General features: G+C 39.2%; 1 protein-coding gene across 2 annotated transcripts; it reads right to left on the reverse strand.

The window, feature by feature from the left end:
- Positions 1-505: 505 nt before the first annotated feature.
- Positions 506-12,941, reverse strand: med24 (mediator complex subunit 24). Of its 2 annotated transcripts, none has more exons than XM_005939559.3 (26): positions 12,826-12,941; positions 12,468-12,598; positions 12,307-12,389; positions 12,140-12,178; positions 11,977-12,050; positions 11,501-11,724; positions 11,039-11,150; positions 10,785-10,935; positions 10,493-10,606; positions 10,163-10,216; positions 9,961-10,043; positions 9,398-9,484; positions 9,072-9,171; positions 8,665-8,807; positions 8,478-8,515; positions 8,285-8,367; positions 7,296-7,474; positions 6,877-6,976; positions 6,202-6,377; positions 5,784-6,048; positions 5,082-5,263; positions 4,900-4,993; positions 4,678-4,777; positions 3,740-3,820; positions 1,561-1,709; positions 506-815 (listed from the first exon to the last, which is right to left on the reverse strand). In XM_005939559.3, the coding sequence occupies exons 2-26, from the start codon at positions 12,595-12,597 to the stop codon at positions 699-701; spliced, it is 2,958 nt and encodes a 985-aa protein (XP_005939621.1). In that variant the 5' UTR covers position 12,598; positions 12,826-12,941; the 3' UTR covers positions 506-698. The 2 variants fall into 2 exon arrangements, with proteins under 2 accessions (XP_005939621.1, XP_005939620.1); XM_005939558.3 differs by having other exon boundaries at positions 9,072-9,183.
- Between the last annotated feature and the right edge of the window lie 9,086 nt (positions 12,942-22,027).

Here is a 22,027-nt window from a genome sequence, read left to right on the forward strand (position 1 = left end):
ATTGTATATTTTTGTATTATTTTTATTTAAATTATAATAATAATAATAATAATAATGTCTGTATTTTCTTATTTTTTAATAAAAAAACATTTTCTGAAAAACATTTGTACCTCTTTGTGAAAAAACATGCATAATTATACAAAACAATAAAATGAAACCTGAACTTCCAGTGAAGTTACTACTCTAATAGAGAAGTGCAACAAAGGGTGAAATAAGGACTTTGCTGTCATTATTTCCGCTACTGAACCAGACGGATGTCCTTTAAGAAGTGTTGCAAGCGGTGTATGACTGTGACAAGAGATGACCCACAGTGCCTTGTGTATGGTGTCATGTGTTGGGCTGGCTAGCATGTGATCATTCTGACTCAAGGGACAACAACGACAGCGGCCACACATCATGTTACTGAAACTCAAAAAACACAGAGGTGCCATTTCACCATGATGTGTCACAAAAACTCACAAAACAAATGCAACCAATAAACACAGGCAAGCAAAAAAGATTTTCTGTCTGATTTCTTTATTTATTCCAAAATTATTTACAAGCGTGAGAAAAAAATATATAAAAGAATATCAAAACAATGTGAGTCCAGAGCTCTTGCAAACTGTTTTCAGCCCTCCGCTGGGCTTTTGTTGCCCACCAACAGAAGATAAATCCGTCGATGCCTCGATTTATTTCGGAGGTAAATTTAAACCCGAGCCTCACAGAGCAGAGATGGCTTTGGCAGCTACACGTCTCCCCAGCGGCAGAGTCAGGTCAGTGATTGCAAGCACAACTTTAGGTTTGGCCAGAGCGGGCAGCTTCACCAACTCGTAAACCTAAATGTGCAGAAGAAAAAAGAAAATTAACTGTTATTCTGAGAGGCGGTATTTCCCAAGAAACAGTAAGAATTTTATTGTGTTGCTCAAGGCTAATTGTCATTCCTTTTTGAGTGGGTGTGTTCCTGACCCTTGATCTGGTTTTCATGGGACACTCATTGTAAAATATAACTAGAACAAAAGAAAAGAATTAAGAAATACTTTTTCTCAGAACTAGAAAAAGATGTTCCACTAAATCAGATAAGTTGCCTCTGTCTTGCCTGTCAGTGCGCCCCAGGATGGCTGTGGCTACAATGTAGCTTGTCATCACCAGTGTGTGAATGTGTGGATGACTGAATGTGTAAAGCGCTTTGGGGTCCTTAGGGACTAGTAAAGCTATACAAATACAGGCCATTTACCATTTTTTGTCCATTACTCTTTTTTTCCTCTCCTTTCTGTTATCAATTCTGGTTTGTTCTTGGCATTTTATTCCATTTCAAACTCTGCACGCGTTTTGAAAATGTGGCAACCCTAACATTTCGAAGCTTGTAGGAGTGATTAATATCTCTTGCAAATGCAAGAAGCATCTGTGCTATGACCTTCAGACTCCCTCTTGATCTTATCAGAACACTCAGTCTTTAAAGGCAGTAGAACACTTGTAAGCAGGATTCCTGAACCCTTCCCGATAATATCTAAAGAAGCAGTCATCCTTCTCCCTCCTTTATCTCCACCTGTCTGGCCTCTCCCCTCACAGCTCATAACTCACCATTGTAAAAGGCATGAACTGCAGGATGCTCCCACGGCTTCCCTGCTCCAGACACTCAACACACTCCTCCATGAAGCTCTGCACAAACTGGGTGTGAGGTCCAGCCATCTTTGAGCCAAGGATGGAGGAAATGAGGAGAAAAAGGTTGGCTAAAAGAAAGAGAACAGATGGTAAGTACTATCCTGCTGAATTATTTTATATCCCAAATCAAATCATCCCCAATATCAACACCACTGACAAGATGAGTAGTAGCTGCAGTGCACTGCTGGGCTGGGTGTTAGCATTCTTTGGCATGAACCACCCATCTAAATGTTTTGATGCATGTTTAATCATCCAGGTAAGTAAATCTGTTCATCAGGAGAGCATCTAACAAAAAAAGGCTAGGTCCAGATTAACCCAATCAACTTTCTAAATGTTATTGCTGATCAAGCGCTTTCATTTGTTGTAATGGCACTCCCTGATGACAGCAGTTTCCCAAAGCAGCACACTACACTCTGCCACACTGCAGAAACTGCTCGACAAAGGTTCGAGTAAATGACAAAAAGCCTAAGAACCCCAGTCTCCCCAGATCTTAATTTAAATGAGCATACACGGAAGGCGGTTGACCCAAGGTGGTCCCACCCCAGAAACCCAGACATTGTCATGTTTATCGTTTGGCCCGTGAAAGTTTGGATGATAACCCTTTTTTGTGCCTTTTTATAACACCACAGTGGATTTTCAGCCAAATAATCTGAAATACTTGACTGGAAAGAAGACTTTCACTTTGAATTTAAAGAGCTTAACACAAGTAGTGCATTAAACACTTAGGAATGACATCCATTTTAATATATGGTGCCCCATTTTCAGGTGCTCAAAAGTAATTGGACAAACTAACAAAGTTAACTATACTGATTGCCGCAAGCGCCTTCAATTGCCGCTTATTAGTGGGTCTCTCTGCAGTGCTCACTTGGGTTGACTGACTTGGCCGCTGAAGAATATCCCACTTCTTTGCCTCGAGAAACTCTTGGGCTGGTTTTTTCAGCATGCTTTGGGTCATTATCCATTTGCATCGTGAAATGCTGACTAATCAGTTTTGCAGACTTTGGCTGATTCTGAGAGACAGCACAGCCCCATGCATTTAACACTTCATCCTGCTACTTCCATCAGCAGTCACACCATCAACAAATTTTCCATTGACGAAGGTGTCTCTTGATGGTAGACCTTTAAATGCTACGCCTACATCCTCAATGTGTTTTTGATGTGGTTATATGCTTAAAGGAAATAATTCTGTGATCATGCACTTTTGTTTTCTTCTGTGGTCTTTAACACTGTTTGGTTTTGCTGAGTTGACCACTTCATGCTTTTTTTTTTCTCACCATCTCTCTAAGTTTTATTTTGATTTCCGTTAGTCTAATGAAAGTCTTCTCTGCTTGCATCTCTTTGGACTTCATTGTGAAAGCTCCAGTGATAAGACAAATACAAGTTCAACACATGGAATCAACTACAGATATTATAAACTGTTAGTGTGTCATGATATAAAGAGGAAACAGGCTTCACCTAGTCATGAATCCGCTTTTCAGTAAATATCCAATTATTTCCAAGCCTCAGAAAATGGGCATTATGAATAAAAATGGTTGCAATTCCTAAGCAGTTGATGTAATACTTTTGTTAAACTTAAAATAAAGCTTAAAGCTTTTGCACTTTAATTACAACGTTTTGGTCTAAAATCTTTTGTGTTGTTTTGCAGAGGCAAAAAAAGGTTCTTTCTAATATATTTAAAAAAAAAAAAATCATGCAAATTTTAAAAAGTCACATTCATATAAAATATAGCATTCTTGCTAACTTTAAACATGCAAAATATAATTCTCAGTAATGTCAGACATTTCTTTTAGCGTGACTTTGATTGAAAAAAAAAACAAAACATCACACTAAAATTCACTTTACATGAAAATAATGAGTGTCTTAGCTCTGTGTTTGGCCTTGCAAACATATTCAAGGGCTGGATGAGGTCCCATTGGGCCTTCAGAATTGGAGATCTTGTGGCTTTAATCACAGCAACATACCAGCCTCTCCAGTTTCCCATCAAATCGTTTCCTTGATTAGTTAATTCAGGATTTTTCTTGAATTTGTTCATCGTAATTTAGACATTTCTATTAAAGAAATGGGGATGAGAGAAAAGAGATGCTGGTAAAATTCTCACCCAGGACTCGGTTGAGGGGGTCCCTCATGTTGACAGTGTGGAGCTGTGAGGCAGATAGAGAGCTGCTCATAGACCGGTCTCCTGCAGGAAGACAAGGAAGATGTGATGGATGAGTTGACAAGTTTCATTTTCGTTCTACTAATTTAGTCATTCGAGGAAATTTTATCCCCCCCAAAAAGAAAAAAAACATTTAAAAATCTAGAGGATGTGAAAAAGGAAGTTAAGGATTTGTTGACGGTTGGTTTCCACTGCAGTCTTACATCATAATCATAATTCCTGGAATAAGACATTTCAATGATACTAAAAATGAAAAGATGATTTTTTTTAATGAAAAAAATTAATTCTGATTTTTTTCTTAACATGGAAAATAAATGTTTCTTTCTCCTTGCGCTAAAAGATGTATTTTATTCATAATAAAATTTTAAAAAGTCTATAAAGTGAGGCATTCGGCGTTGATGAACGGTTTCTAAATGATTGACTTTACGTAGCAAGAAAACCAGTGTCACTTTCAGTCTTAACATCAAAGCATTTTTTTCCTAAGTCATGCAACACTGAAGTTTGACATCCTGTGTGGGGGTTTCTGTGTAAAACTAAACAAGGGAAAATTTCCATAGCAGTTAATATAAATGCTCATTACTTTAAGTCATGTGAATAGCAGGGTGAAGGGGGTATGCTAACTGCACAATTGCTCAAAGCAAGAAGCACTGGATGGCAACGTTCAAGTTAGAACCTGCTGGCAGCCAATGCACTTGAAGGATAATTAATGAGGAGGAAGACCAGTTCACAAAGCATTTTAAGTGCTTACTAGAAGTAACTTGCTGTTACAGTTCTGAAACTCTCTGGTATTACCACCATTATCATCCCCAGCTCAGACATCTGTAAACCACAGGCTTTATCATTTGACGGTGTATTCAAATCCAGGCACAAAGGGGCCTAACCTGGACTGGAAAGGGCTACAGGTTCATCCTCGTTGGAGCTGAGCAGCCGCATGAGTTTAGATGGTTGAGTGTCATCCAAGGGAAAGAGGCTGTTGTAGTCCTGCAGGGAATAATAAAGGAATCATGTCAGTATTTTTACACTCAAACACGTCCTCTTACAGAAAACATGTTCTCCTAATTTTAGCAAGTTTTAAAATTTTTATTTTTAAAGAGCTTCTTTACCTCAATATCTTCTCTCTGCCTTTTGCGCTGGCGAGCTGAGAAAGAACCTTTGTGGTGAGAGGAGTAAGAGCTGAGTGCGCACCACACAGACAGCCTGAGGGGACATCCAGAGACAAAAGTCAAAACCGGAAGTCAAAAACGCCACAGCGACTGCTGCCCTTAGGGTATTAAGCTTCTCTTACTTGGCCAGTGCCTTTCCAGGTGGGTCTGCCAGGCTGCGCCAGTGGGCGGAGTCTGTGAGTAGATTGGGCAGTATGGTACCTAGCAGCGTGAGGGTGATCTGCTGGGTGTCCAAGCAGAAGATGCTGTAGAGTAACTCTACCACTCGATTGGCCCACTCCTGCCGTGTCTCCTTTAACAGTTCCTGTGTTAAGAAACAGTTTCATGTTTTCAAAAACTGGACATTGATTTGAATAAAATGAGATTAGTGACCATTAGTGCAACGGAATAATGTCAACAGTGTTTTATGCACAAATGTTTGCACAACCGACAACACGGACTCCTACGAACACTATTTAAGGTCAATGACGTGCAAAGAAACAGCTACAGGCTTGGGTAAAAAACAAGTACATAAATACATCACATATTCGTCAACATTTTATGAGGAAATTAATGCATGCAAAGCTTTTCTTTATCTAATGTAACCACATTGGTTTCACTAACGTCTTTGCTCTGGCTCGATGTTCTCACTTTTTCTGCTTAAATTTCAAAATTTAACTATGTTTCTGGCTAACGGTTGCTCAAGTAAAGTTGTAATAGATCAAGGAAGCCAATAAAGAAAATCTTCAAGTTAAAAAATAAATAAATAAAAATAATTCGCCTTTAAAGATCGATAGTGTTGCCGATGGTCACTGCATAAACCATCAGACCTTTTATCCCCGTACCTTGACCAGATTGTTAGTGAACCAGAAGACACCTCCCATGTTGAGAAGACTCTCGAACAGATGCAGAGCTCGGCTGTCCACCCAGCCTTTACGCAGCACTGCCTGGAACTGTTTGCTGAGGGCCGTATGGATGGGTTCTTTGGGTGGCAGCAGGTTGCGGTAGGGGATCGGCTCCTGGCCCTCCACTGGGGACCGCAGGGTGGCACCCGTCTGTTGGAAGACGTCGGCGCACATGTGCTCCATGATGGAGCTCATTATGATCACGCTGGTGAGATTGTGGAAGAAAATGATGTTACTTTTAACTCGGGTGATGAGAGACGGAGAATCAAACTGAATCCAGAACAAGGAAATTTCTCAGAATTTGTAAAATATAAAGTCGGTGGGTGCTGGTGTGGATGTGCTCTTTATGCGTTTGTACCGTTCATTGTAAAACTGCAGAGTGTTCTCCCCATAAAGTGGCGTTACAAGCTGCCGGATCATAGTTTGGGGCTTCTCCCTCTCATCTCTTCCAAGCATCCGGACATGGGCTACCAACCATGCCACCGCACAGATGGCCATGCTGCACACTTTGCCCTTGATATTGTCAGTAATCTTCTACGCTTGCAATGGCAGCACCCAGGAAAGAGGAAGGATGTGATTAGCAGAATGAAGAGAAGGAAGGGTTAGAGACTGTCGAATTCTGACTAAAATGGGCATCCTCCCACTTTGCATTAGAAAACAAAGTTGAAAGGAATAGGGAAGAAGTGACAAGTTGGCTACACCTATTAGACGTCACTAATGATGCGCGTTTTCACAGCTTTTTTTTTTTTTTTTTTTACTCAAGTAATCTCGACATATTCAGTGGAAAATGTCAAGTCATGACTCAACGAAATACAAGGGTGGGAAGGGTTGAAACCTGAAAATCATATGAGATACTTAGTCAAAGGAGCTTGCAAAGAAAAGCATCTGGACTTCTTTAAGACGCTTTTCTTTGCTAGCTCCTTTGACTACGATCACCTGGATGACTGAGAACCTTCACAGACATGAGATACTTAGGAAACCACAAGAAATCTTTATTACCCACAGGAAGGAAAAATAGTGAAGCTAGACAAACCTGGACCGCCTCTGCAGAAAGCACACCATTCTCCCATGCATTCAAGACTTCCAGTATGGCCGCTGGAATGCTAAGGCAGATCTCATGCCATTTCACCTGCCTGTCACAAGGTTAGGAAAAAAAACCCACATTCAGAGCATTGCTGGCCACGTTTAAGACATTTCTAAACACTAAATAAGTGCAAGTTAAAATCAGAAACATTTATGTCAAACAAAAATACAGTACAGTAAAAAACTGTGCTCTTTTACGTCTATCGTAATTGTTATTCAGGCATGTAAATGAAGTTCAGGGTGTTAAGCAACTTCATGACGGGGTTGAGTATGCCACCATCTAAAGAAAAGATCTAAAGTTAATTACCGCAGCAATGCCAGGCAACATCTGCACTGACTGTAAATGATTCATTTACAGATTTCACTCACACTAGTTTCATCTCTGATGAGTTGTTCAGCAGGGTCACCAGGCTCTCCACTTTCCCAGGCTCGGGTCTGAAGCAGGGGTTTTCTGGGTTCAGAGTCTTGCCCTCTTCAGGCATACATGTCTGCAGCCACGTTTCGAAGAAGGGCGTCTCTCCTGAAGGACTGGGGTCTGACAGGATCACCTGGACAAAAGTCAGCTGATCACAGTCTGCTCAAAAAGACAGTATCTCTACTGTTTATTATTTTGAGGTGACCACCACATTTTTCTCCCTTTTTAACGCTAGCGAAGACCTTTATAGAATATTTTAATATGCAAAAAAGCCTTGTTGCTTAATACAGATGCAAAGTAAGTCTGTCCACAATTAACATAGTTAAGACTTGAATTTTCAACGACATAAAACTCATTTTTACATCGCAGGGCCACATACAGCCTACCAGAGAAATCCCCTTTCTGTCAGCATAAAGAAGTTTAACTACACATTTAACTCCTGAGATCTCTTAATAAAAGAAAAAGGAAAAATTCTCTTTTTAAAAAAAATATTTTGTCAAGATAAAGAAATGTTGCAGTTGTAAATTAAAGAAATTCTAAAATTAAATTAAATTTAAAACTCTTTGGGCTTAAATTGTAAGAGATGTGTAAAATGACATTGGAATTGTTGGCAGCTCTGTGTAATTATTGCCCTGTAAGTATAAAAGCTTTTGTTAATTCACAAAAACTGTTTTTTTAAACAGTGGATTCACTGTAAAATTATATATAAATAAAGTAATTTCTATAGTATGCAGTGAAAAAAAACATTTCATACACATCTATTACCTAATTATAACAGTGCAGTATGAATGACGATGGGCAATGTCTTTGTCAGTAGTAAAAGTTTTAAAACTTGTGAAAACAGAAAGTCTTCTGTTACATTTTCCAAAGCCGTCCAGCGAGCTGCAATAAAGCCATTCCTGGGCTGTTTTTGTGCACTTGAACTTTGTCAAACTGAACTAACCTCAGATCCATATGTCTGCACCACGTGGCAGAGCATGAGGAAGGAGATGTCGAAGAGCAGAGCCCGTACAGACGCAGACTTGGCTAACGGAAAGGAGGAGAACATCCACAGTGTTAGTATCCCACTGAAAGATCGTGTGAATGAAAGAAGAAATTCCCTATTCGGAACATGCCACTCTTGTATTTGAACTCACATCCTTCCCCGCTGATGTGCTTGGGAAACTCATTAAGCCTGGAACAAAACAGGGGGATGAAACATTACACAGTAACACACGAAAACTTCACGTTCAAGATGACGTTGCACATAATCTCCCAACACTTGAACATTGCCGGTCTTACAAAGTTCTTGTTACTAAAAGTTCAAAAGCGTAATTTACTCACTTAATGAACTTCCGGGCAAAGGATTTGAGTTTCCCAGTGGCTGCTGCTGCAGCCAGGAGCAGATCTAGGCTCTTCCCAGACAACATGTGGCCAAGAACACCGAGCAGACCCTCAGGAGACTTAGAGTGGTCTGCATCTACTGTCTAATGAACAAAGATGGAAAACTTATACTCGTATTTTTTTTTAAAAAAACCCCACTAAGCTGTTGTAATGTTGTGACCTTTAAAACACATTGATTCTGATATTTTCAGACATTAGGTCTCATTGGTTGTGGATCACTTTTACAATCATATACATGATTCTCTGAACCTTCTTTGGCACTTCTGTCAATGGCCAACACTACATCTGCATTTTGATTTAATTTAATTAAAAACATGCACAATTCAAACATGATTATGGGGTGCTACCTTGAGAATATTGGTAACAGTGGGCTCCGCCCTCAGGATGAGGCCTGGGTTAGGCTGGATGTTAGCATTTTCTGCAGTCTTTAGCCTGGGGGCGAACTCCCTGTCCTCGGTCCTGAATCAAATTTGCAGGGGGAGAAGGATAAAAAGGGACGGGGAAGAGGATGGGGATAGGATGGAGGTGTTGGGGGAAATGACATGAATATAGTGGATAAAATTCCATTCTCATTTCTCATCAATATAATTAAAATTTTTAAAAAGAAATATAGGTAATCTTTGTCCTAAAATATCCATAATCGCATGTTTTCTGATAGCAGAGAAACCCATACCGCTTTGATGTGAGGTTAACTGTATTTGAATCCGACAGCAGCCCGAGTTTATTACACTCTGTCAGGAGCATTCCAAGGCAATCACAGCTACGTAAAGAAGCAAAAGGGAAAAATTTTTAAAAATTGGAACATCATTGAACTTGGTATATACAGGTAAACATAAACAGCTATACTATTAGAATACAAGATGGTAAATGGAAGATGGGTAATAATTCTAATAATAGCCGCTTTAACAATGTCACAGACGGCAGCACCTGAATATAAAAGATATTTAATTACTGCCATTTCAGTTCAACTCAATTATATAATGTCAAATCACAAAAACAGTCACCTCACGGTGCTTTATATTATAAGGTAAAGACCCCTGCAGTAATACAGAGAAACCCTAACAATCAGATGACCTCCTATGGGCAAGCACTTGGCGACACTGGGAAGGAAAAACTCCCATTTCACAGGAAGAAGCCTACGGCAGAACCAGGCTTAGTAGCTATAGCTGCTTGTGTTATCTATATAATCTTATTATGAGATCAGGGGCATCTCCAGTGACATTTACGAACACTTACTTGCATCTCTGATCTGCTTTGTCCAGGAGTGGCGTAAGCTTAAGTAAGTACTGAAATGCTATGTTCACATCCTCCATGAAATCCTGGGAAAAACGTTTGCAACGATTGAAAGTGACAAAGACCGTTTATGACATTACACACCCAGCGCTCCATATCTAGGTGTTAACTTCCAATACAAAGATCAGTCAGTCATTTACTTTACCTGTCCTCTGTCACTCTGAGGATATTTCTTTAGTCGGAGTAGAACTTGTGGGATCTGAGATTAAGAAATCACAAGTTAATTTCATCTGATTTCTGTGAAGGGTAGACAGTAATATTACTACCAAATCAGTTTCATGCAGACAGCTCAGAGGGGAGATTTAAAAATCACCGCACAAAATTTTGCACACTATTCCTTCTCTAAACTACAATAAAAATCCACAACAAACAGAGTCAAGGAAGCAGGCAATGATATAAACAACAAGTAAAAGCAGCAAAAGGCAGACAAAAAGACAACAGATGACCAAGTTTTCCTCGTTGAAGTGGATCTAACCTTAAGGAAAGTAAAAGCAGTCCATTTAAGCTCCTCTGTGCCCTCTGGTGACTCAATGAGGCCAGTGAAGCAAGCTTTCCATATCTCCAGGACAAAAAGGGGAGCAGGGATTCTCTGATGGGAATAGAAAGATTCCATTTGCATCACACAAAACCTCACCAGGAAAGGCTGCGTAATACTTTGGCCAAAAGCTGAACATTTTCTTTTTTGTGTGTAATGAAATTCCTTTGTCTTATAAAATCTGACAGTCTAAATTTTTACAGTTTTTTTTTTCCCACAGCTTAGTATTCACCTGCATTCTTTTGATCATCATTAACTGCTCCACCAGTGGCTGTATCTCTCCTGTCAAATTCATAGTGCCTTCCAGCATGATGAAGGCATGAACTGATGGAAAAGAGGCATAAACTGGAGGGTCACTCTGCTCAGACAGCATCAGGGGAATACTGAAGAAGAGAGTGAAGAAATCGGCACAAAGAAGTCAGATTGGACGCTTGAAACTATTGTCAAATTAGGATCATTTGCTCATTATTAACATGTCAGCCTCACCTTTTTACTAGTGACAAGCTCTCCTCTAATTTAGTATGCAGTTTTGAGTTAGTCACACTACTAAGACCATCTGTCAAATTAAGCATAGCTTGCTCTACATTGCTCCAGGAACCTGTGGAGGAAAAGCAGCAGCAGAAACAGTGTTTAGATGCCACGCTCGGCACAAAAACACACATTCAAGATTTGGCCAAAAATGACAGTTTTAGCTTAAGTGAAATTTTTTAATCACTATGGCTGACTGCCAATAATTTTGCCAATTGCCAGATTGCACACATATGCAGGTGTTTGCCTTAGAATTACTTAATATTAAAAGGTAAATAAACTGCCAATAAACTTTTGAGAGCATGTTAATAGAGCCTCGGGTAATTTATACACTATTGTACTGATACATCAGCAGATTACAGCCAGACTTCACTGAGCACAACCCTGTGTGTAAACAAATACCCACACACACTTCTATACCTTGGTCCTCCAATCTGGCAATGTGGACCAAAGCTCTGTTCTTGGTGCTGGTCATCAAACTCTGGAGCCTTTCCTGGCAGGCTCCAAGACTGGTCTCTGTGCTCGCTGATGGACCCAGTTCTCTGAGCTTCTCACAGTACCACGCGCAGCCCTGCAGCAGCCACACTACCACTGCCAGCAGAGCCCGACAAAGCCCGATGCATTCCTCTGTTTTTCCGTGACAGCTGGATCAATAAGAGACAAGAAGCAGTGACATTTTAAGCAAGATACACACTCACTGGTCCCTTTATTAGGTACACCTTGCTAGTACAGGGCTGGATCTCATCGGCTTCATGGTTTGTCGTGTTGTTTGATGTGTTGTGCATTTAGAGATGCTCTTCTGCAAACCTTGGTTCTAAAAAACATTTCTGCATCCATCAGAATTTTAAAAGACGTGAATTAGATTCATGCAGATGCATTAGAAACACTTAACATACCTAAGGCGATGGCAGAACATGTCCATTATTTCTAACAGTGACTTGACGCAGAGCTCCCGGGAAAAATCATCAAACTGTCACAGAAAAGACAAGTATTAAGATCATTCACATTTTCTTATAGTAAAAACAATTTTGCATTGAGTATTGTCATGCAGAAAACTACCTTGCTGATAGCCATAAGCACACTGGAATAAGACACCATCTATGGCAAGAGAGGAGACAAATAACAACATGCGAAACAACCAACAAGGTTAGATAATCTTCTCAGTTTCACACGTTTTCATTTGCTTTTTAAAAAATAAATAAATAAATACAAGTGCTTTATCTCACCTGTGAACTTATGGCATATTTGAGATAAGACAAGATGAGTGGGTTAGGGGATGGTCCAATCATCGCCTGCTCCATCAAAGCCTCTGAATTATATACAAGGAACAGTTAGAGCAACTTTAGAAAACACAAGAACCGGTATACTTAAACAGACTACTACCAACCTGCAAGGTTGAGATAGTCCCATGTTACTCCCTTTGGGAAGTTTTTCTTGATGTTGATGGCCCACTGGTAGTCACTCCAACGATCTTTCCAAGCCTGCAGAATGGCTTGCTTCAAATTGACCATTTTCATCCTGGCGGGGGAAAAGATCAATAAAAATGGCCACCATTCAGTCACTGTTCGTTTTTTCGCTGTAACACTCAAGCTTATTTTACACTATTTCCTAGCTACGTTAGCTCATGCTATTTGCTAATGAAATAGTTAAAGAAAACTTCTCCTGTCGGATACAGAAAACAAACAGTTTTCACAATAAATTAACACCAAAACGAGTCTTAAAGCGGTGCTAAATCTGATACCTACCTGACGCTTTGAGTTTTTAGAAGCTTACGCTAAAATATATTTGTTTATAGGACCCCAGCTTCACGACGCAAGAAGCGACGTTTTTGTTTTGAAAGACGTCCCCGTTCATTGGTTAATCTCCTGACGTTTCAGTATTCTTCGCGCGGATTGGTTGAAGGGGAATACCGGCAGAGCTCCGCTCGACTAGCAGCAGATGACGCTGTTTACAAAGGTAAGAATCATAGCTCGGCCACTGTATTTATACCCCTTTCTATACATAAGGAAATGAAGGCAGCAAAAATGTTGTTGTGCCTTCCAGCTAAAGGTAAAACATGAAACCAAAGAACTGAATCATTTTCTAATATAAACAGCTATTTTAGCCTGACCCGTGTGATGTCTTGTTAGCCGTTTGCAGTGTCGTTTTGTTTGTTAGTGAAAATGAAGGAAAGTATAGTTCTTGCAGAGGCATGACTTAGTATTTTTTGTGTTATGCAACTTTTTGTTTCTACTCCTTTAAATTTTGGAGGCAAATACAGGACTTTATACACCACCTCATTTATTGGAGATTTTAGCTAGGTTTAGTTTACTCAGCAGTATGAAGAACAAGTAAAACTAGCTACAACTACCATATTAAACTTGTTTACACAATATTGATTTGGTGATATTCTGAAATGAATCCTTATGGCTAATAAGTGCTTTTGCTTTAGGTATTTTTTAGAACAAATTTTTCTAATATACTTGCAGTTTTCCAGGCCAATGATGTATTTACTTATAAATTTCAGCAGCCCCACGTGTGTAGGTGTTATTATTATTGCTTTTTTATGACATAACAAACCTAAAATAAACCCAAACTTAACTTAGTAACAACTAGTGTTTGTTTCCACGTTAACTGGTTTTTTCTTGTACTTTTAGCTGTAAAATGATGACATAAGTTATACCTGATATAACTAAGTTTCATTTATTTTGTTTGATTATTTCATCCATGCATACAGTGAAATGCATTGTTGTCTTACATAACCACCTCATTCAGCTGTGTGATTCACTACCTCAGTGTACCTCTTTTGTGTGTGCCAGTCCAGTCCCTTTCAGCAGGATTTTGTTTATTATGTCAGAATGTTGAGGTGAAAAAAAAAAGCAAAACAGGACATGTGTCTTTACAACAGTTCACACTCTTAGAAAGCCAGAAAGAAACAAGGGTGGAATAAACTATGAGCACATGTGGAAATGGCTCCTTTATTTAGATTTAAATAAATAAACAATCTGGTTACTCACAAAGCACATGCTCAAGAAGAAAATATATTCAGAACAATGCTGAAAGTGGCACTGGTATTTAAAAAAATTCTACTCAGGCAGGGGTTTCTCTATCTCCTTTTAACTTTTGAACTCAGTTGTATTTCATGCTAAAAGGGATATTGTTCTCTATATCAAAACCACCCAACTACTTCTGTTAGGGAATATCCTGTATTGAGTTTATGACTACAAAGACCCTTATTCTGCCTGACACTGGAGACGGTGTCCTGATAGAGCGAAGTCTGTGTCCTGGGACGGCCCTGTGCCAGCCAGCAAGAGATGATCCATGCGTCCTGGCGTTGTCTTGGTAGGTGAGGGTTGGAGAGATTATGAAGTTGTGAGGTGTGTGTGTGCAGCGGTGAATTTGGGCAGAGTGATCTTATCCCCTCTGCCTTCTACATAGTGGAGAGCTGCATTAGTGGAGGGTACTGAGAGATTTGAGTCTACCCCTGGGGAGACCAGAGAGACTGAAGTCACAGCTCTGTGTCTGTTCTCATGACTTCACTGCCGGGACAGACCCAGTTTTGCTGACTCTTATTTTTCTTCTATGTAAGCTATTGAGTAATCCCATTATAATGGGACTCACTAGTGTTTAGTTTGTGGTGCTCAAAGTCTCCCAGGATTACCTGGATGTAGATACTTTCACTATGAAAGAACCCTGTATTGACAACTTATCTAATTTTGAAAATGGCACATAGTTTTTAAAGTATTATTTTCAGATGCTTATTATTTTTTAAAACTAAATTTTTTTTAAATTCTCTCAACACCACCAATACCTTTCAGCTACATAATAATGAGATAAACATAAGCTACTATCTCCAAACACCAGCAATTAACAGTGAAACAATGTGGATTATGTGTTGCGTTGTGTTTTGTGTAATCAATTTATCAAATCCATTAGGGCCCATTGCTTAATAAACCATAAGCATCCACCTGTACGGGATGCACAGAGAGGCAGAAGATAATGATCCCTATGAAAGAGCAGAACTAAATAAATGTGATATTTCATAGCATGTGTTCCTATTAGATCTTTATATCTGTTATACTTCTCTATTCTGTTTTTTTTAAACACAACATTACTGTCATTCATTCTCTCCTGGGGCCTCTGGGCACACCGAGATAATTACCAAGGGTTCAGAACCAGGAAATGAGAGTGGCCCTCTCCTGTCCCCTCAGGTTGTCCAGTGATGTTGCTTCATGAATCAGGATAGACTAGAGGCAACTACTGTAACCAAGAGAAGCTAAAGCACATGATGTGTCAGTACGTTTAATGTTGCATACAGCTTCTTTCTCTCAGGTTTGAACTCAAAATGAAAGTCTTTCTGGAGGGTGATGTAGAAACAGCAGCTTTAACATAGGTGAACAGTAAAGTGAGAGACATGAACATCTGGTTAAAGCTGTTAAAGTCATGGCAACCGACTTTGGGAATAACATGTGTATGGGGAGGCTTTCTAAATATGCTGACCCACTCTTGTAATACAAACAATGTACATAGGAAATGCACAGTTGCAGTAAATAACATTATAACAAATTTATATGCACTAAACACTCACCTTCCACTTCATTAGTTACACCTTGTTAGTTGTGGGTTGAAACCACTTTGCCTTCAGAACTGCCTTAATTCTTCATGGCATAGATTTAACAAGGTGAACATTCCTCAGGGATTTTGGTCCATACTGACATGAGAGCTTCATGCTATGTTATACTGAGATCTGGTGACTGTGGAGTCCATTTGAGGACAGTGAACTCATTGTGATGCTCAAGAAAGCAGTTTGAGATTATCTGAGCTTTGTGACATGGTGTGCTATCCTGCTGGAAGCAAGCAGCCATCAGAAGATGGGTACACTGTGGTCATAAATGGACAAACAGGAACAACATTCTGGTGGTGTGTTAAATGATGCTCTGCTGGTAAAAGTAAAAGTATTCCTTACATCATTATATTACCTCCAGACTAAATCATTGACACAAGGCAGGAGGGCTTCACGCTTTCATGCTGTTTATGCCAAATTCTGAGTCTAGAATTTGAATGTTGCTGCAGAAACGGAAACTCATTGCAACGTTTTTCCAATCCTCTATTGTCCAGTTTTTTTTAGCCTCAGTTAGCTGACAGGAGTAGCACCAGGTATCATTTTATGCTGCTGTAGCCCATCTGCTTCAAGATTCAGTTTGCTGTACAAGAGGTACTGTTCTGCATACCTTGGATTTAACAAGTGATTGTTTGAGTTGCTGTTGCCATCTAGTCTTGCCCATCCTCTGATCTCTAACATAAATAAGACATTTTCAACCAGAGAAATTTACTCTCTGAATATGTTGTCTTTTTCATACCATTTTCTGTGAGCCCTACAGATGGTTGTGTGGGAAAATCCAAGCAAATGAGCAGTTTTTGAAACAAGCCCGTCTGGCACTAACAACCATGCCACCTCCAAAATCACCTTTCCTCTCCATTCTGAGCCTCGGTTTAGACTTCATCAGGCTGCCTTGACAATGTCGAAAAGACTAAATGTGTTGAGTTGTTTTTACCCATATTATATCTGTCTTACTGATGTGTATAGTGAAGTTGAGGATAATAATTTTGCTAAAATAAAACAATAAACTTGTCATTTGATATAATAGAGAATTTCAAAATATTTCCATTTCTAGTGTTTGTGTTACAGCGCATTTATAGAACAGACAAAGAGCCCAAAATATCAGGAATAATAGCCCACGCTTTAAGAAAAAACACACACACACACACTTGGAACTACAACATACAACTGAGGACTGTAGCACTAACAAAATACCTGTAGCTAGCAAAATTCTTTTATTATTATTATTATTTTTAATCTATGCAGTCTTTTAACGTCTACTGGGGCACGGCTTACAGCCGTGGGCTTTTTACACAGGATGACAAGGATGGGTTGTAGGATAAGGCTGTTGTGTCTCTTCCATTTGGGCTACTACAAAACACATCTCAGTAATTGGATAAAGTCCCATCACACTTCAGGATCAGTTTGTACTGTCACTCAGCAGCGCTTTCAACTGGTTTTATTTTCATTTGTCTGACTAGAGACTGCTCTGGCATACAAACTGTTGTGAAGTGTCTGCTTGTAAAAATACATTGCGTGTCTTTATAGGATATATTTATTTATACCTCACTTCAATATAGTAATATCTGTCTCTAGATTATGTTGCTGCTATCATATTAAATCGTTGTCTGTTTTTATATAACATTATATTAACCATTTTTTGCAGCATTCAATGAGCTTTGAACTACTTAAATTCCATTTAGTAATATTCTCAGTCATAGTAACACAGATTTCAGAAGTATCTTTCATTGAGTGATGCTACCACAGCAGCTAATCAAGAGTACTTCGAATATTGAAATGCTGGCGAGGGATTAGAGCCACATGTGGTTTGACACCAAACAGCTTTATATAGCTGCTTCAACACAGTTTTCCCCCATTTTACTGTCATCAGCAATTCAGCCTACAGGGAATGTGTTCCAGCATTATTTATAACTAGTCTATATGGGCTAGGTGGCAGAGATCCTAGCCAGGCTATGTCTTGCATCCTTTCATATAGTTTAATTACATTTTAGTAGGTGTAAGAGTTTCTTTCTTTTTTTTTTAGATCATATCAGTAAATGTTTCTGTCCAGACCCCAGCTGGCTTCTTCGTCTATTCCCTGGGAGTCACAGAGGGGACATTCCCATGGGATCCAGGTTGTCAAGTCTGTTGCATAATTCAAGTCATTCTATCTATCTAGCTATCTGGCTATCTATCGTAGGCTGAAGCCTATCTGTGCTATCACTGGGTGAGAGGTGGGATTCACCCTGAACCGATTGACAGCCACAGGGCTAACACGCAGACACTGACAACATAAACACTTACGGCCAGTTTAGACTCAACAGCTAACCTTCATGCATGCCTTTGGACTATAAACTCCACACAGAATGGCAGCAGGTACCGACCTGATAACAGCTAACCACTGCACTACAAAATACAACAATTAATGGCGGTGTATTGTAATAGTAACAAAAGCATAGGCTGTTTACAGTATTTTTTGTTTTTTACATTTTTAAGTTATGCATGTTGAGATGTGTTTGAAATAAATTGTTTTATACATCAGGACTCCATAAAAAATCATCTGGTCCATAGCAGGTTTTAAAATGATGGTATTACAATCAAAGATGAGCTACAAAGCATGAAATATTACACTGTGTTGTTATTTGTCTAACAAACCCTAATCCAAAATGCGGGCGCAGTATACAGCATATGCTTCAATAGCTTCTAGAAAGACCTTCAGCAGCAATAACTTGAAGTAACTGTTTTCTGAATGACTTTATCAGTGTCTTGCATCATTGTGGAGGAATTTTGGCCCACTCTTCTTTACAACATTGTTTAATTTCATTGACGCACGTGGGCATTTGTTCATGCACAGCTGTCTTATGGTCCCGCCACAGCATTTCATTAAAAGTGAAGTCTGGACTTGTAAATACACCCTCACTGCTTCCAGAGGAGAATCAAATGCACTTGATTAACTGATCATGGGGAAGTGTGAGCACCTCTATAAAAGCAGACGATTTGGCAGTTTGCAGGTCTGGAGCATGCAGGTCTGTGTTAGCAAAATGCCAACTAGGAAATACATCATTAATGAACTTAAAGAAGCAACTGCTGTTTCCAATCAATCTGAGAAGAACTGTATGGCCATTTGAAGTTTTTCATTCTAGAGTGGGATTTATTATTTGTTGTGGAAAAGAGTTGAGACAGTTGCTAATACTCGCAGGAGTGGACGTCCCAGCAAATTCACCCCAAGGTCAGACCGTACAAATCTCAGAGAAACTGCAAAAAACCCACAGGCTACATCTTAGACTCTACAGGCTTCCATTAGCTTAAAGTTGTTAAATGATAACATTCATTACACTGTAAATGTGATTTTTTTTTTGTAGTGGTTGACAAGAGAAAACCTTATCTATCTTACAAGAACACTGCAGCATAACTTGAGTTTGCAAAATTGCATGAACAAACCACAAGAGTTTTAAAAAAGTGCCCTGTTTCGTCATAATGCACAACATTAAGGTTCCCAAAACCAAACACAGTATAAAAACATGAACACCTCACATCAACTGTCAAGCACGGTGGTGGACAGTTGATGGTTTGGGTTTGTTTTGCAGCCACAGGACTCAACAGGAGTCAACCATGTACTCCTCTGTATACCAAAGTAATCTAGAGTCAAATATGAGGCAGAAACTGAGTCATGCCACAGGACTGTGATCTCAAGCTCAGCAGAATACTATAACAGAACGACTGAAAAAGAAAATAAAAACAAGGTTGTTGTAATGACCCAGTCAAAGTCTGTTGTCAGCCCGACTTGAGACAGCTGTGTGTGGATAAATATCCACAAGCTGCAATGAAGTAAAGCAACATTGTGAAGAAGAGTGGGTCAAAATTCTTCCACTATAATGTGAGAGACTGATGAAGTCATGCAGAAAGTAAATACTTCAAGTCACTGCTGCTAAAGATGATTCCATAAGCTACTGAATCATGGGGTTTATTTAATTGTCCACACATAGCTTTTGCATTTTGGTTCAGTTTTTGTTAAATAAACCTATCCCCACTGACTGCATGTCTTTGGACTGTGGTAGAGAGCAGCAATACCTAAACCCACTGGGAGAACATGCAAACTCCACACAGAAAAGCCCTGTCCGGGTGGTCGAGTCAAACCCAGGACATTCTTGCTGCGAGGCATCAGTGCTAACCGCTGCGCTAACACCTACTACGTGAATATTTTAGAATTAACAGATAGTGCATTTTTATTTTACCACGATTTTAGGTTAATAGTGGCATATTCTACAGTTAAAGCTATAAAAGTACAATACAATTTTTATTTCATCATAATTTACCAAACTTAGAAGAAATAAAACCTCACATCCCAGCACTGACCGAGCATGACTGACTTGCCTGTAATTAATATACTGATTTGGAAAATTACTTTTAGCTAAGAATTTTGGTCCCATGATACATTGTCATATGTGTTTATATATAAACACATATAAATAAGTGAGAGCAAAATTTACTTGAGAAATTTGTGCAATTTGTTAGGGTGGATAAACGGAGGCCACAAAATACTTAGCATAGCAAGAATTCAATGGGATTTCAGTTGCTCAGGATAATTAAAACTGAAGTCAGAGTCTCCCTGTCCCAGTAGGCTACATTTTATCCTGACATGCCCTTAATTATCCAGCACCTCTTGATGTCTAATCCTACTGAGGAAGTACACCAGTTTGACATCTCAGTCCTCTAAAGACAGCTCATTTTCAGTGTTAAGTTTAACTGGCTTCCATGACCCCTGTTACAGTTGATCACTTTAAGTAAAGTTTCACATTTTCTATGTATTTCTGATACTAAGCAATGCAAAGCACAGCATACACTCCCTAGTCCATGTTATATAATCAAAGTTGGCAAAAGCTTTCAGTACAGCCTCTGTGATCCCGGTGTCAGTTAGTGCTGAGGCCCAATGCCTGATCTCAGCACAACCAGCGGTCAGCAACGTTAACCCTATAACTGGACCTCAATGTGTGTGACTTAGTCACCCCAACTTATGGCCACAGATCTCATCCAAATGACAGATAAATACATGTTTCCTTTCAGTATAGCTGCTGTTGTCAGTATGCCACTATTGTATTTGTAACTTCTGCTTTGCACACTCTGTGTGTCTTGTTAGGAGGCGATCTTTGTGATATCTCTGAAGAATTATGTCAACCCACTAACCACCAGCAGTGCAACTGTTAACAGTTGCACAATATTGTTTATGAAACCTGTATTCCCAATTTCAAATGTTTTATACAAACAATAAAATACAACATTGGCTGATATTATCTTATAATGACTTTGTTACTTAGCCTAGTTATTTTGTATGTCAAGGCTGTACCTTCCTTTAACCCAATGACAGCTGCGATGGCTCCAGCCCCCAACTTTGAATTGCATATCGAAGAAGATGGATGGAAAAAATTTAAGGACCCCAACAAAATAAATCGCTTTAGATAATTCAGAGTTTTCCCTTTCAAATAGCAGCGATAAACATATTCAGTGTTGTTTGGGCTTTAATCAGCAGTGGAAGTCCTTAAACTTAAAAGAAAAACTTCAACGTATTTTAGAAAGAGAATGAGAGTTATTACTTATAGTACTATTCAGGCCACACTGTAAGTCATGACAACAAGTCAGCATGCACAAAACTAAGATGCTGAAACTATCATCCATCTTCTTATTAACATGTGTACTTTGTCTACTGTGTTATATCAATTTGTCTTCTGTGAAAAACAGTAAGGTTTCTTTTTACTCTCTTGTAGCAAAGTCATGTGTTGTTGCCATATTGATATGAAAAAGTCAGCTGCAGGCCTCCTGCTCAATTCCCCAGGGCCAAAAGGCCTCTGGCCCCAATAGTTGTTTGTGTGTCACAGTGGTTAATTGATGAGCCTTCTTGAATAATTGGCCCAAGCCCAGGAAGTTATCTGACTGTGGTGACACGAAGCTCGATCTCTCTTCTTCACACGCCCCTCGTGGTGATGTATTACCTCACGTGAGGGCATGCTTGAGGAAACTCTAGGTTTGAATTGGACTGTACATTTCAATACATCACAGACCACACTTGGTAGAGATGAAGAAACAAAAGAGATGAAAAAAAATTCACATTGTTTTTAATTGAATATTTTAATGACTTTGAATTAAAATAAAAAGCCCAGTAGACATTTTGCTGGACATAGGAAGACTTCTACAGAGGTCAAAGGTTTTTCCAATCATCCCTTTAAGAGAAATACTTGTTTAATCATTAACTTCTGTGCAGAAAGGAAACAACAGAAAGTGAAAATTTGAAAACTAAGACAAGAATTAAATTTTAGCTTCTCAGTGTGATTTTTATCTTAGTGCTCTGGTAAAAACAGATAAATTTTGATTGT

This window comes from Haplochromis burtoni, unplaced genomic scaffold (genome assembly GCF_018398535.1).
Source record: "Haplochromis burtoni strain Fernald_Lab_line unplaced genomic scaffold, NCSU_Asbu1 Contig_268, whole genome shotgun sequence".
In the NCBI taxonomy this organism is placed as follows: Eukaryota; Metazoa; Chordata; class Actinopteri; order Cichliformes; family Cichlidae; genus Haplochromis; species Haplochromis burtoni.